This window comes from Bos taurus, chromosome 7 (assembly GCF_002263795.3).
Source record: "Bos taurus isolate L1 Dominette 01449 registration number 42190680 breed Hereford chromosome 7, ARS-UCD2.0, whole genome shotgun sequence".
In the NCBI taxonomy this organism is placed as follows: Eukaryota; Metazoa; Chordata; class Mammalia; order Artiodactyla; family Bovidae; genus Bos; species Bos taurus.
This window is the reverse complement of record NC_037334.1, coordinates 65,296,636-65,312,071: the sequence shown is the minus strand read 5'-3', so window position 1 is coordinate 65,312,071 and position 15,436 is coordinate 65,296,636. Positions and strand designations below refer to the sequence as shown.

At 36.6% G+C, this 15,436-nt stretch overlaps 1 protein-coding gene across 4 annotated transcripts in view; it reads left to right on the top strand.

The window, feature by feature from the left end:
• FAM114A2 (family with sequence similarity 114 member A2) overlaps positions 1-15,436 on the top strand; it is a 34,956-nt gene that overhangs the window by 18,332 nt on the left and 1,188 nt on the right. For 3 of the 4 annotated variants that reach the window (XM_005209651.5, XM_059888072.1, NM_001038077.1), the window contains 4 exon segments: positions 5,352-5,474; positions 5,980-6,119; positions 9,733-9,805; positions 13,356-13,409. In XM_005209651.5, coding sequence (XP_005209708.1) covers positions 5,352-5,474; positions 5,980-6,119; positions 9,733-9,805; positions 13,356-13,409 — 390 coding nt within the window. 4 annotated transcript variants of the gene reach the window in all.

Genomic DNA, 15,436 nt, shown 5'->3' with positions numbered 1-15,436 from the left:
CTTGTGCCTTCCATATTTCTCCCTAGAATCAACCTGAAATTCAAGGAGCCATGGTTCCTTTTTGCTATTTCAAGCCAAAACTTGGGTGCTAGATGTATTCATTTGCTTAGGGTATCTTTGCTTCTAGGCTTGTTGGCAGAGCTGTGTGTGTGTGTGTGTGTGTGTGTGTGTTTGTTGGCAGAGCTGTGTGCATGTGTTAAGTTGCTTCAGTCGCATCCAGCTCTTTGTGACCCTAAGGACTATAGCTCACCAGACTCCTCATCCATGGGATTTTCCAGGCAAGAATACTAGAAGGGATTGCCATGCTCTCCTCTAGGGAATCTTCCCAACCCAGGGATCGAACCTGTGAGTCTTATGTCTCTTGAGTTGGCAGGCAAGTTCTTTACCAGTAGTGCCACCTGGGAAGCTGCAGAGCTAGGAAATGTATTTAACTACACACATGTGCACCACCCTGTGTATATGCATAAGTGTATGCATGTGTGTAAATGTGTATACTCATATACTTATTTTAGAGATCATGAGTTCATACCAATAACCCCAGTTTCAGTCCATTTTTATGGGTTCTTCCTTGCCTCTCCCCATTTTACATTTGTCTCTTTCACAGTAAGAACTCTGTCTCCCAGTAACATTACCACACTTTCTACTTTCCTCTATTCTGTAATGCATTTGAAATGTATGCTTGCCCATACTACTATAAAACCAATCTACAAAAAAATTTATGATTTATTTACTGTCTCCTCTGGTTAATTTGATTTCATCTTTGAATATGTAGAGTATTAACATGTTTTCAAGTCACAACTTCAAAAAAATATACACAGAAGTGTCGCTCCCTCTCAATTCCTATCTACTCCATTCTCCACTCTCCTTTTATATTTTGAACTTTCTTGTTTTCCAGCATATCCTTCCTATGTTTCTTTTTTAGATAACAGATATATTTTTTTAATCTCCTTCTTATATAAAAGTATACATACTATATGTATACTCCATGTAGCACTTTATTCACTTAACTGTGCAGATGTACTTCATAAAATTATCATTGGTTCTTATTTGTTTTTAAATGTGTGTATCTTACCTCCCATTCTAACAGTTAAATTTCGTCAAGGCTGGATCTGTGATATGCTTTATTGTTCTTAAGATCCCACCTCTGCCATCTTACTTTCTGTGCAGTCTTAAACAAGTTGCTCAATCTCTCTGTGCCTCAGCTTCTCTGTCTGTGAGGCAGGGATAATGTAGGGTTCCTGTAAAGATTTAATGTGTTAATACACACAGAGCTCTTAAAAGTGCCTGGCCCATAGTAAATATACATTGTTTATGGTCCTGAAGAAGCTATCTCAGTGTGTTATACATTTAGATGTTCAATAAATATATGTTTACAATAAACCTTTATTTTGCTAGGTGCTAGGGAAAAAGTAATGAAAGAGACATAGACTCTTTGCTCAAAGAGATTATAATAATAAGTTATTAGTCCTAGTCATTCTCTGAAAGCAGTTTTCATATTGTTTATATTTTGGGTTTTGAGACTTAAGATATACAATGATTAAGGATAAGGGCCTGATTATTTCCAGGAATTTATATGAGAGTCTGTATGATTCAGAGGAAAAGCAATGAAGTAAAAATCTGAAAGCACAATTCTGATTCTTATTCTGACCCTCACATGTGATATGGGCAAATCCCATTCCTTCTTCAGGCCTCACTTTTTTTAAGCAAAATAAATAAATAAATAAGCTGTTGCAGAAGCTAGGCTCAAAGGTGCCTTTTAATTTTTAGGTCTTCCCTAATGGCTCAGTGGTTAAATAATCTGCCTGCAGTGCAGGAGTTGCAGGTTGTATCACTGGGTCGGGAAGATCCCCTGGAGGAGGAAATGGCAACCCACTCCAGTATTCTTGCCTGAAAAATCCCCACAGACAGAGGAGCCTGGCGGGCTACAGTCCATGGGTCGAAAAGAGTTGGACATGACTAAGCATGAGTCTAGAGGCTCAGATGGTAAGGAATCTGCCTGCAATGCAGGAGACCTGGGTTTGATCCGTGGGTCAGGAAGATCCCCTGGAGAAGGGAATGGCTGCAAACTCCAGTTCCCTTGCCTGGAGAATTCCATGGACAGGAGAGTGACAGCTTATGGGCTACAGTCCATGGGGTTGCAAAGAGTCGGACACAACTGAGCAACTGACAACAGCAACAAGCACTGATGAGTCTAGATCTCAGACTAGTTCCAGACTGATCTGGGTGTGGAGGGTGGCTACCGTTGGTATTTTTTTGAAAAGGATGATAAATTACACTGAGTTGATACAATAGACTGTAATAACATCACTTAATGTATTTATTACTAGAGAGGTTATTTTAAGTATATATTATGCCTACTAAAATGATTCTTAAGTATGTTAAATTTATAGTATCAGTTTTCTTTCTGTTTTATATGGCCTTATCTCTTTATTTTTCTTTTTTCCATCTCACATAAATCAGTGTCTGTTTTTTCCTCTCATTTTATCTCCTCAAAGAAATTGTAAAGACTTTCACATATATTTAGACTATTCGTCAACTGTTAGAATTCTTAACAGCCTCATCTTTCACTGTTCTCTTCTATATAAATTTTACCTCCCCAACCTCATCTTTTATCACACTTCTCCCATATTGGCCTTGGTTCTGTTCCTTGAATATACCAATTTGGTTTCCCTCTGCTTATGTCTTTCATTGTCTAAATATTTTATATGGCTAATACCTCTTACATTTCATAATTCAGCTCAGATATTGCTCCTCAGAGATTTCCTGCCCACCCAAATGGAATCTGCTTTCTACTCACCCACTCTACACTCTTTAGCACTCCATTTTATTTTCTTCACACATTTACATGTTTGCTTGTTAATTGTACTTTGGTAGTAGAATAAAGATCAGGGCCATAGTTTGTGTTAGTCACTATATTCCCAGCATCTAGGACAGTATGTGCTACATATTTGTAACAAATGAATGAATGTGCCCTGTTATCTGGTCTTACCAGTTATCTGACAGTTTTCTCAGTACACCTTGTGTTTTCTTGCTTCCAAACCTTTATATAGTTAATGTTTTTATTTATTTTTTAATTTTGAAGGTTAATGCATAAAATGCATAAGTAGTGGGAAGGTTATAGATCAGAGCCAGATTATACCTGAGGGACTTCTGGGAGTCCCTGTATTACAGAGGAAAGAACCTTGAAGTGAATGTCGAGTACATAGATTCTACTCTAGCTCATTCATGTGTACCCTTGGTTATGGCACCACTTATTGATCCTTAAAGGCTCAGCCCTAATACTATGTCTGTAATAAAGCCTTCGATTCTCTCAGTTTTCAGTTGGAATGACTCTCAAGGTCTTCTTTGGATTCCTATTGCTTAGTTACAACTCTGAACACATTCTGTCTATATAAAGTCACTCAAGTGGGTTAACTCATGTAATGACAGTAAACATTTCCTTAGAAACCTGGACTCTCTCAGTTGCAAATGACAGAAACTTAAATCAGACTGGATTAAGAGAAAGGCATATTTATTAGCTCAAGAAACTAGAAAGCTGGGGCTTCCTTGGTGGCTCAGTGGTAAAGAATCTGCCTGCCAATGCAAGGAGACCTGGGTTCAGTCACTGGGTTGGGAAGATCCCTTGGGGAAGGAAATGGCAACTCACTCCAGTATTCTTCCCTGGGAAATCCCATGGACTTAGGAGCCTGGTGGGCTACAGTCCATGGGTTGCAAGAGTCGGACACAACCTAGAACCAAACAACAAGTTGAAAAGGTATTTAGGGGACTGTAGGCATACATAAAAGGGTTGTTGAGGTGCCCATCTCCTGAGATGTCTTTGAAAGTTACTTGGAGCAGACAGTGTTTGGATGGAGAATTGAAAGAAAATTGAGTTGCCTTGATTTAAGGGGGAAAAATGGGAAAGACACTCTGGACTAAGTAAATAACATGAAAGAACAGGCACATTACCGGACATTATTATCAGTTCATAAAGTGGAAAGTGGTGAGAGAAGCTGGAGAGGTAGGTAGACTAGATCATGGGCACTTTTTAGATCATGTCAAAGAGCATGATCTAGTTGATGGGGAGCCATTGAAGAGAAGCGGAGAAATCAGCTATGGGCTTAGATAGGTCACTGGTACCACTGTGGAAGATGGATTTTAAGATGAGCCAAATTGGAAGCAGGGAGACCAGAGTGCTATTGCCATAAAGTATATCTGGACTCCTGTGGTGGTAACAGGAAGAGGAGAGGCAAATTGGAGAAATACGTAGGCTAAAATCAGACCATGTTGGTGCTTGGAAAGGAAGAATCTAGGATGGCTCAGGTATTTTGGCTTGGATGACTGGTGGTTCTTCTAAAGCTCAAGGGAATAAGAGAAGATGAAAAAATTAGGGGTAGGGAGAGAAAGATGACATTTAATTAAATTTTGTCCATGTTATACATGATACAGATGCCATAGGATATCCTGATATGTATGTCAAGCAAGGAGTTGGAATATGTTGTTTTCAGGAGAAGTTAGTGCTGGAGATAAGGATTCAGGAGTCAGCAGCAGATAGGGAATAGTTAAAATTACTGAGTTAGGACTGATGGAGAGAGAAGAGAGTAGGGTGAGAGAAGTAGAGAGCCATGACTGCTATTTGGTTTGATCAGTACTGACTAGGAAGGGGTATGGGGGACTTTCTAGAGGGATGGGAATGTTCTGTATCTTGATCTGGGTCACATAAACATAAATGTGTACACATGTAACCTGTCATACTCTGAAAATTTGTGCACTTTATGTAAGTTACACCTGAGTTTAAAAACAGCCAAAGGATTAGAGAATTCAAGAGGGAATGAGTGGTCATAGATGTTAAGAGTTTTATAGAGATCTGGTGAGTTCAGCACTGAGAAGTTCAATAGTATGTTCGGGTGAGAACAAGAACGCTGACTTTCATTGTGCTAATATGTTTCTGGTGGAGGCACAGGAATCTTGGTGAGCTAAATTAAATTGCTGTTGGACTATACAGTTATCCCTTGACAGCCTCAGAAGTATCCTGCTTCCAGGGACCCCTCTTGATACCAAAATTCAGGGATGCTCAATTCCCTGATACAAAATGGTGTAATATTTGCATATAACCCATGTACATCCTCTAGTATATGTTAAATCATCTCTTGATTACTTATAATACCTAATACAGTGTAAATGGTGTGTATATAGTTGTAAAAGCAATATAAATGCTGTTGAAGTTGCCAGCCTTTGGCAAACTCGGGTTTTGCTTTTTGGAACTTTCTGGATTTTTTTTTTTCTGAATATTTTCAGACCATGGTTGATTAACTCTGAAGATGTGGAGCCTGTGGATATAGAGGGCTGACTGTAATCTTTTTCTTATTTAGGCAAGAAATACAGCCTATGAGTGGATCAGGACATCTCTGGCCAAACCGTTGAAAGAGAAGGAAGAAGGAGAAAAACAGTTGGAAGCAGAAAACACTGAACAGATCAATAACAAATCAATAGAGGTAAAATGAAAACAACTAAGGCTTTTTTTTTTTTTTTTAATTTGAGATGGGAGTATCGATACGTAAGAGAAGGCCCTAAGCAATTTCTATTTTTGTTGTACTGCTATCCATAATTTCTGCTTTGTGATCCAAGATCCCAGCATCTTAGTTCCAAACTATAGGATGGAAAGAGTGAAGAAAAAGAGGCAAAGGGTGCATGTATGTGGCGTCATGAGAACATTCCCAGAAGCTAACATCTGACACTTTTTATTCTTATCGTTTGACTAAAACTTGGTCACATGGTCACACTTCATGGGAGCCTCTTTTTTACCTCTGTGAGCCCAGTTATAAAATTATGTAACAACTCTAGAAGAAGAGGAGGTTTATTGACGGGCAGATACTAGTCTTCGTTGCTTTCAAGGTACTGAATACTTCAGTATGGGAGAAGCAAGGTGGTGTCATTTCCTCTTGTATAAAAAAAGCCAAGTGCTCAGACTTGTTATGCTTTGTTTTGTTTTCCATCCAGGATATCCATGCATTTGCAATCCGAAGCCTAGCAGAACTGACTGCCTGCTCAATTGAACTTTTTCACAAAACAGCGGCTCTGGTTCTACATGGCCGGAAACAGGAAGTAACAACCATAGAAAGGAGCAGAGCCCTTTGCCAGTAAGTGTAATAAGTATCCCTTTAAAAGGAAGCATATTGCTGTAAGAGTTTTCTCAGTTTTCTTTCCAAAGTTTTAGAAACTTTCCTCTCAATAAGATGTTATTCACGTTGCACCATTCACATCTTTGAGGTTTATTTTGGATTTTGTTTATTTTCATTGAGCCTTAAATCTGCATTAGAAATTTACCCTTTTTAATTAACCAACTCATACTCTGAAAACTATTTATTTCCCCAGATTATTGGCCTTATTTGGAGTAGAATTGTACATAAGTGAAAACAGAAAATAGTTCTGAGAACCTCAGTTTTTTTAAATTTTTAAAAAAAATTATTTATTTTTGGTTGTGCTGAGTCTACATTGCATAACAGTTGCTAGATTTTGAGTGCTAACTATATGCCAGGTACCATGCTAAATGAAGTGAAGTGAAGTCGCTTAGTCGTGTCTGACTCTTAGTGACCCCAGATGGCAGCCTACCAGGCTCCTCCGTCCATGGGATTTTCCAGGCAAGAGTACTGGAGTGGGCTGCCATTGCCTTCTCCATGCTAAGGGATACATGTAAATGTATCATTAGTAATCTTTAAAACAAACTTTAAGATAAGTGATCAGTCCAGCTTTAAAAATGAGGAAACACAGACTTAAGTAAATTGCCAAGTTTTGCAGACTGGGATTTAAACCCAGGTCTAAGTTTCAAACCCTTTTTTTTTTTTTGGTTTGTTTTTTACTATATTGATGATTTTGAACAAAATTTTTAAAAATAATAGAATGTAGATAATCACAGGAGGAAAAAAAAACCCTACTGTTTTCTATAGTCACAAGAGGGAGAAAACAAAATCCTACTGTTTTCTAACTAAATCTCCCAAAAAAATAATGAGAATTTTCATTGGGAAAAAAACGTGAGTGAGAGTGTCTAGTGTATTAGGATTAGAAGAGACCCTTGATGGTCTCTGGGCCTCTTCTTCACTACACTTTTGCTGCCCCTCTACAACATCCCATAAGGAGGGGGCTTAGTCTTGTTTTAAACATTTTTAGGATGAGAAGTGAAGTTGCTCAGTCATGTGCGACTCTTTGCGATCCCATGGACTATAGCTGACCAGGCTCCTCCATCCATGGAATTGTCCAGGCAAGAGTTCTGGAGTGGTTTGCCATTTCCTTCTCCAGGGGATCTTCCCTACCTGGAGGTCGAACCCAGGGCTCCTGCATTACAGGCAGACACTTTACTGTCTGAGCCACCAAGGAAGCCCCATCCTTAGGATGAGGGATTCACAAACCTACAGCATCCTGTTCTTTGGGAAAGTAGCTATTTCCACTGCTTGGAATGCTTTTCAAGTCATGGCTCTTCCCCTCACTGAATTCAGTTTTTACTTCTAAGAGGTTCCTTTTTTCACCTCCAGTCTAAAATGCTATCTTCAACCATTTTCTCATTCTTTTTTCCCCTCTGACTGTTTCAGTATCACATAGATCAATTTAACTTCCTCAAGGTTTGGATTTATATTTTATTTATTTATTTATTAAGATTTATTTATTTATTTTATTTTTGGCTGCATTGGGTCTTCATTGCTGTGCACAGGCTTTCTCTAGTTGTGGCAAGTTGGGGGCTACCCTTCAGTGTGGTGTGCAGTGTTCTCATTACAGTGGCTTCTCGTTGCAGATCTCAGGCTCTAGGCGCCTGGGCTTCAGTAGTTGTGGTTCACAGGCTTAGTGACTTTACGGCATGTGGGGTCTTCCTGGACCAGGGATTGAACCTGTGACCCATACGTTGGCAGGTGGATTCTTAACCACTTGACCACCAAGGAAGCCCATTTTGTTTTGTTTTTTAATTTTTTTAATTAAAAAAAAGTTTTATACAGTTTTTAAAGATTACCTTTAAAAAGTATAAAGATTCACAGTTATTACAGAATATTGGCTTTATTACCCATGTTGTATAGTACATCCTTGAGCCTGTCTTAACACCCAATAGTTTGTACTTCCCACTCCCTCACCTACATATTGCCCCTCCCTCCCTCTCCCTACTGGTAACCACTGTGTTCTCCATATATGTGAGTCTGCCTCTGGTTTATTTTATTCAATAGTTGTATGTTTTTTATTCCATATATGTGATATCATACAGTATTTGTCTTTCTCTATCTGACTTGTGTCCTCTTAGTCCATCCGTGTTGTTGCAAATGGCAGAATTTCATTCTTTGTTTATGGCCAAGTAGTATTCCATTGTGTATGTATACTGCATCTATATCCATTCATCTGTTGATAGACACTCAGGTCACTTCCATATCTTGGCAATTATGAATAATACTGTTATGAACATTGGAGTGCATGTATCTTTTTGAGTTAGTGTTTTTGTTCTTTTTTGATATATACCCAGGAGTGGAATTGTTGGGTCACATGGTAGTCCTATTTTTAGTTTTTTGAGAAAACTATACTATTCCCACAGTGGCTACACCAATTTACATTGCCACCATCAGTTACAAGGGTACCCCTTTTTCCACATTGTTGCTAACATTTGTTATTTGTGTTCTTTTTGATGACAGCCATTCTGACAGGTATGAGGTGATATCTCATTGTAGTTTTCTAAAAAAATTTTAAATTTTTAAAAATTAAAAAAACTTTCATTGGAGTGTAGTTGATTTACAGTGTTGTACTAATTTCAGGGGTACAGCAAACTGAATCAGCTGTGCATATGTCCACTTTTTTTTTTTTAAGATTCTTTTCCCATGTAGGCCATTAGAGTACTAAGTAGAGTTCCTTGTTCTATGTATAGCAGGTTATTATTAGTTATGTATTTTATATATAGTAGTATGTATACATCAGTCCCAATCTTCCAGTTTATCCCTCACCACCCTGGTAACCATAAGTTTGTTTCCTATATCCATGACTCTACTTCTGTTTTGTAAATAAGTTTTTTTTAAGATTCCCCATATAAGTGATACCATATTTGTCTTTTTGTATCTGACTTATTTCACTCAGTGTAATGTTACTGTCTTACTGTGGCTTTGATTTGCCTTTTCCTGATATATTTTTGAATTCTTTATTTTCTTAGCTCATATCACCATTTAGTGCATATTATGTATGTATAAATATATCTATATGTTTATGTGTCTATGTATAAATGTATACATACATAACTATAAACATATACAAATACCCATCTCTTTCTATATTTATAGTCTCCCTCTTAATCAGCAAGTAAGTCAGTATTCATGAACACTGGTACTTTGCTTGTTTACTAATATATCCCCAGTGCTCAGAAGTACCTGGCACATAGAAGCCTTTCAGTATGTGTTGAATGAATGAATAAATATTTAACTATTTTTCTAAATGAAAAGTAGGATCTTTCAGGTACTACCTTGTATCCTTAAAATGTATCTTAGTTATTTCTTTTGATTTAATTTGAAAGCATAGTTTTTTCCAGAGAATTTTGTAGAAAAATATTTCTCTAAGGACTAAACCTTCTCTTCCTGTAGTATGGGCCTCCAAATACTTGCTTTAAAAGCTGCCTTCTTTCACATTTAGTATCAGGTGTGGGTTTTTTTTTTTTTTTCTGGTAGTAGCTTTATTTTAAAAAACAGAGAGAAAATAATAAAACAGAAAAGAACCCTTCTCTTTTCCCTTCTTTTCTAGGATGACAGTTTTGTTGTGTAAAGAATTGTCCTGTCTGTCTAAAGAGTTCACCACCTGCCTAACAACTGCTGGGGTAAGAATTCATGACTTTTATTGGGCTAATGTCTGTTTTGTTTTGTTAAAACAGACATTTTAAAATGTTTTAACAGACATTTAAATTTAAAACAGGCATATCTTAAAAATTTGCCGATTTAAGTGTACATTTTAGTGATTTTTAATATATTTACAGAGCTGTGTAGCCATCACCATAATCTAATTTTAGATCTTTTTCATCACCTCTCAGAAAACCTCACACCATTAGCAATCACTTACTTTTCCCTTACCCTCTATATACTTCTAACCTTAAGCAACATTAATATATTTTCTGTCTATAGATTGTCCTATTCTGGGCATTTACTATAAATGGGATCACTCAGTATTGTGGTGTTTGTGTCTGGTTTCTTTCACTTGTTTGTGGTGGTTTAGTTGCTAAGTTGTATATGACTCTGCGACCTCATGGACTATAGCCCACCAGGCTCTTCTGTCCATGGAATTTCTCAGGTAAGAATACTGGCATGGGTTGCCATTTCCTTTTCCAGGGGATCTTCCTAACCCAGGGATCAAACCTGCGTCTCCTTCCTGACAGGCAGATTCTTTACCACTGAATCACCTGGGAAGCCCTTCTTTCACTTAGCATAATGTTTTTGAGATTTGTCCACATTGTATCAGTATTTCCTTTTTATTACTAAATAGTACTCGTATTTTATGGATATATCTTATTTATCTGTTCATCAGTTGATAGACATTCAGATTGTCTATGCTTTTTGATTATAATGAATGTTGTTACTATAAACATGCATATATGTTTTTATTTCTCTTGGGTGGATAGTTAGGAGTAGAATTTCTGGGTCATATGGGTAATACAGACCATTAAGGAACTGTCAGACTGTTTTCCAAAGTAGTTGTACCATTTTACACCCCTGCCAGCAATGTATGAGGGTTCCAGTTTCTCCACATCCTTGTTGACACTTGGTGTTTTCTGTTTTGTTTTTAAAAATTTTACCTGAGCTAGTAGGTGTGAAGTATTATCTCATTATTGGTTTTTTTTTTTTTTTTTGCATTTCCCTGTTGGCTAATTATGTTGAGCATCTTTTCATGTGCTTGTTAGCAATTTGTATGTCTTTGTTAAAGAAATGTCATTTCAAGTCCTTTGCCTGTCTTTAAGGTTATCTTTTTATTGTTAGTTTCTAAATTGGGATGTTTATTATTTCTTATTTATTCTGATTTTAATTACTTGTCTTTTATTATTTACGATTTATTATTGAGTTATAGGGGGCTTCCCTGTAACTCAGACAGTGAAGAATCTACCTGCAATGTAGGAGACCTGGGTTTGATCCCCGGGTTGGGAAGATCCCCTGGAGAAAGGAATGGCAACCCACTCCAGTATTCTTGCATTGAGAATCCCACAGACAGAGGAGCCTGGTGGGCTACAGTTCATGGGGTTGTAAAGAGTCAGACATGACTGAAGGAGATGGTGAAGGACAGGGAAGCCTGATGTGCTGCCATCCATGGGTTGCAAAGAGTCAGATATAACTGAGCAACTGAACAACATTGAGTTATAGAAGTTCTTTAGTTTTTCTAGATACAAATTCCTTTCAAATATATGATATGCACATGTTTTCTGCCAGTCCATGGGCTATTCTCTCACTTTCTTGATAGTGAATAGTGATATAATCCAAATTGTCAATATTTTCTTTTATCACTTGTTCTTTTGGTATTGTATCTAAAGAATCATTGCCTCACCCAAGATTATGAGGATTTATTCATGTTTTTTTCCTAAGACTTCTGTGTTGCAGCTCTTATGTTTATGTCTGTTATCCATTTTTTTGTGTAGGATGTGAGGTAGGGGCCCAACTTTATTTTTTTTTGCGTGTGGATATCCAGTATTCCCAGCACCGTTTGTTGAAAAATTTTCCTGTTTTGAATTGTCTTAGCCCCTCTCTGTCTAATATCAACTGACTGTAGACATGTGGATTTCTTTCTGGGCTCTTATTTCTATTGCATTGATCTGTGTGTATCTTTATGCCAATATAGACTACTGTAGCTTTGTAGTAGGTTTTGAAATCAAGCAGTGTAAGTTTTCCAACTTTGTTATTCTTTTTCAAGACTTTTTTTTTGTCTGTTTTGGGCCCTGTGCAATTACATCTGAATTTTAGGATCAGTTTATCTACATCTAACTGAATTTTGCAACTCATTTTTGTTCTTTTATATACAATCTTCAGTATATTTTGTGCTGCTCTCCTGAGACCTGTGATGAGAATGTAGACTTTATAAGATAAGAATTCCGAAGTTTGACTCTAGTCTTAAGGGCAGCGCCTTACTTTGACTATGGTAACTCTAATATTTTGCAGTTGGCAGCCAGTAGAAGAGTTGTAGTTAAAGCTAAAGTTTTTTTTTTTGTTTGTTTGTTTTGTTCTGGTTTAAGGAATTGTAAAAATTTACTGAAGGTGTGTGAACTAAGGAAGATGATTCAGACATCAGTAATCATGAATTGGGACAAAATCAAGGGCATTTTAAATGGACAAATAATCATTTTGTAGTAAACCAAGCTCATCCATACAGAGAACAGATAGGTGGTTGCCAGAGGCAAGTGGTGGGGCTGGGCCACATGGGTAAAGTGAGTCAAAAGATGCAAACTTTCAGTTATAAATAAATAATGTACAGCATTGGGGATGTAATGCACAGCATGGTGTCTGTAGTTAATAGTGCCTATTGCATATTTGAAAGTTGCTAAGAGAGTTTTTAAAAGTTCTCATCACAAGAAAAAAATGATTTATGTATAGTGATAGATGTTGACTGGTCTTACTGTCCTCATTTTGCTGTGTATGCAGATAACAGTCATTATGTTGTACATCTGCAAAAATACCTGCAGTTTATATACTGTTATATGTCAGTTATACCTCAATTGAAAAAAAATCAGCTTGTGGTAAGTATCAGTATGGCAGCAAAGTTATTCTGGGCCTTTACATTTATTTTAGTTAAGAGCATGGCCCAAATTAATTTTTCTCACTTTGAGTTTAGATTTTTCCTGTAGGGGACAATTCTGTTATATAGCTTCTTTTTTCCTCTTAGTATTTTCTTTAAAAGAATTTCTGGGTTTCCTAAAGTTAATCTTCTGAGGCTAAATTTTTCCATGTATTTCATAAAGATGTCACAGCAAGTTGGTTCTGAGGTGCTAGCTAATACATGGAAGTATTAAATTTGCATTATTTGTTTTCATGTTTTCCAAATGGTATATCTTAAAAAATCAATTGAGTCTTTTGAGCACAAGTTTTATATCTGCAGATTTTGTTTTAAAATTTTTTCTGGTTTTCATGGTCAAATAGACCATTTCTATCCCCTTCTGAAATGAAGATACTTTTTAAAGTCAGTAAAAACTACGAAGGAGTACACTCTCAACTTGGATATCACAGAAGGATAGAAAGAAGGAAATTTAAAGTCCTTCCTGATCTGATTCAGACTTTTTCTATGCTTATATTTATGTATGGGTGTGTATGGGTGTGTTTCAAAGTGGGGTCATACTTTACCTATTTTTTCTTTTTTAAATATGCTATGCTCCCTTAACATATTATCCTTTGTTCTAGGTGAAGGAAAAGGCTGATGTCCTTAATCCATTAATCACTGCAGTATTTCTAGAGGTTAGTAGTACTAATTATTATTATTATTTTTTAAGTCTCTAACTTCTAGGGCATTGTGTATTAATAACTCTTCTTAAGTGTTTTTTTTTTTTGGTGGGGGGGCTTCCCTTGTGGCTCGGCTGGTAAAGAATCCACCTGCAATGTGGGAGACCTGGGTTCAGTCCCTGGGTTGGGAAGATCCCCTGAAGAAGGGAAAGGCTACCCACTCCAGTATTCTGGCCTGGAGAATTCCGTGGACTGTATAGTCCATGGGGTCGCAAAGAGTTGGACATGACTGAGCGACTTTCACTTCACTTCTAAGTTTTATTTTTTGGCTTTTTTAAAACTATTTTACTGTGTTGATGCAGGTATGACCAAAATGATGTATATTTGATACATATTTCCTGTCCTTTAATTACAAAGCATAAAGATGCCAGGTAAAGTGCAGAGGAAGAAGCAGTTAGGCTGTCATTACTTAGTACTACCCCTTGGTAATTAGTGGACAATTCTCAGTAATGAAACATCTTCTGGAGACCAGCTGGTAAACATGAGGGGCTGGAAATTACAAATAGGCTAGTATTGCTACTTGAAGGGCTAAGGTTCATGCAGAGGAGATTAGTTACAAAACAAAAATAAAACATTTTGTCTTTTTCCTTGCCTGGGAATTTTCTTTATTTTGTCAAAAGGGTACATGTGTTTATATAACCCTTTTCAATTCATTAGATTTAAGGAGGTGGGTGGTTTAAATCCATGGATGGATTATAGTCCCTCCATATGGGATGCTTTCTGGATTCTGTGGTTTAAGAACTCTATCTTGTAAATTAATTGTGCAAAAATTTAGATGTTTGATTACCTATTTAAAGCATATTATCTAAGTCTAAGGGGAAAAATACATTTGATAATCAGTTAGGTTTTAAATATGAATTAAATATTTTTGCCACCAGACTGTTACTTCTTTAGTTTTAGATTCTTTTAATATTACCAATGAGGGAATGCCTTTCATTCCTTAACTGAATCATTTTCCTTTAATAGTCAAAGAAATCATTCTGATCACTTAAGCAATTAAATATGTTTATGATTTAATAGATGACAGAGTGGTATAGATGAAAGGAGCTTGCAAACCAGGAGCCCAGTCCTGTTCTGGATCTCCCCTGATTTGCAGTATGATCATTGACCAGGCATTTACCTTCTCGGCAGTCTTGTTATATTTATATACAGAATAAGAGATTTAACTAGATGTGTTGTGAGGTCTCTTTTGGCTTGAAAGTTTGGCATCAGATGTCACATTGAAGTTAAAATAACCATTTAAATTATGCTACTGATAAATCAAAAAAGGGTTAACACACTTGATATGGGTACCCTTCTGCTATTTTTGAGTTGGTTGTTCTTGCTTATAGATTTGAACACTCTTGTCCTTGAAGTTATACTTTTTTTTTTTTTAATGTAATGAACTCTGTTCTTCTAGAAAGTCAGAAGTTGTCAGATATTAATGAAGTCTGGTAAACTCTGGGCATAATGAATCCTAGCTTTTCATAAATACATCTCTTGTACTAGACAGAAACATATCTGTACTTTATCATCTTTAAAAGTAGTATTCTTTGTTTATACTTGTGAGCACCTGTCACATGTTCACAACTGTGCTGAGTCCATGGAAGAGGAGCAGTCACAACGGACTATAAATTCTGTTGATTTAGAATTCATAGCCTTCTGAAATCCTCTTTGAGTAATTGAGTAAAATGCTTGTGACAGGATTTACCCACTCATTCAAGGAATCAGTAAGCTTTGAATGCTGAATCTGAGCATGATGCCAAAAAATGGCTGTTATTTTTGATGGACCAGTTGGACAAAAATGGTGACATTCTTTTTTTTGTGCTATCATATCATCTTAAGAGCTGGATCATTCTTTTCCTTTTAACTTCAGTGCAATGATTAAGTCTGTATTCTTATTTGCCAGGCTATAGATTCAGTTAGATTATAAAAATTAGTTTGGTTTTTGTTGTCTTATATTTTCTCTTTTAAGAGACAGCAATATTTTCATTTTCTTATTT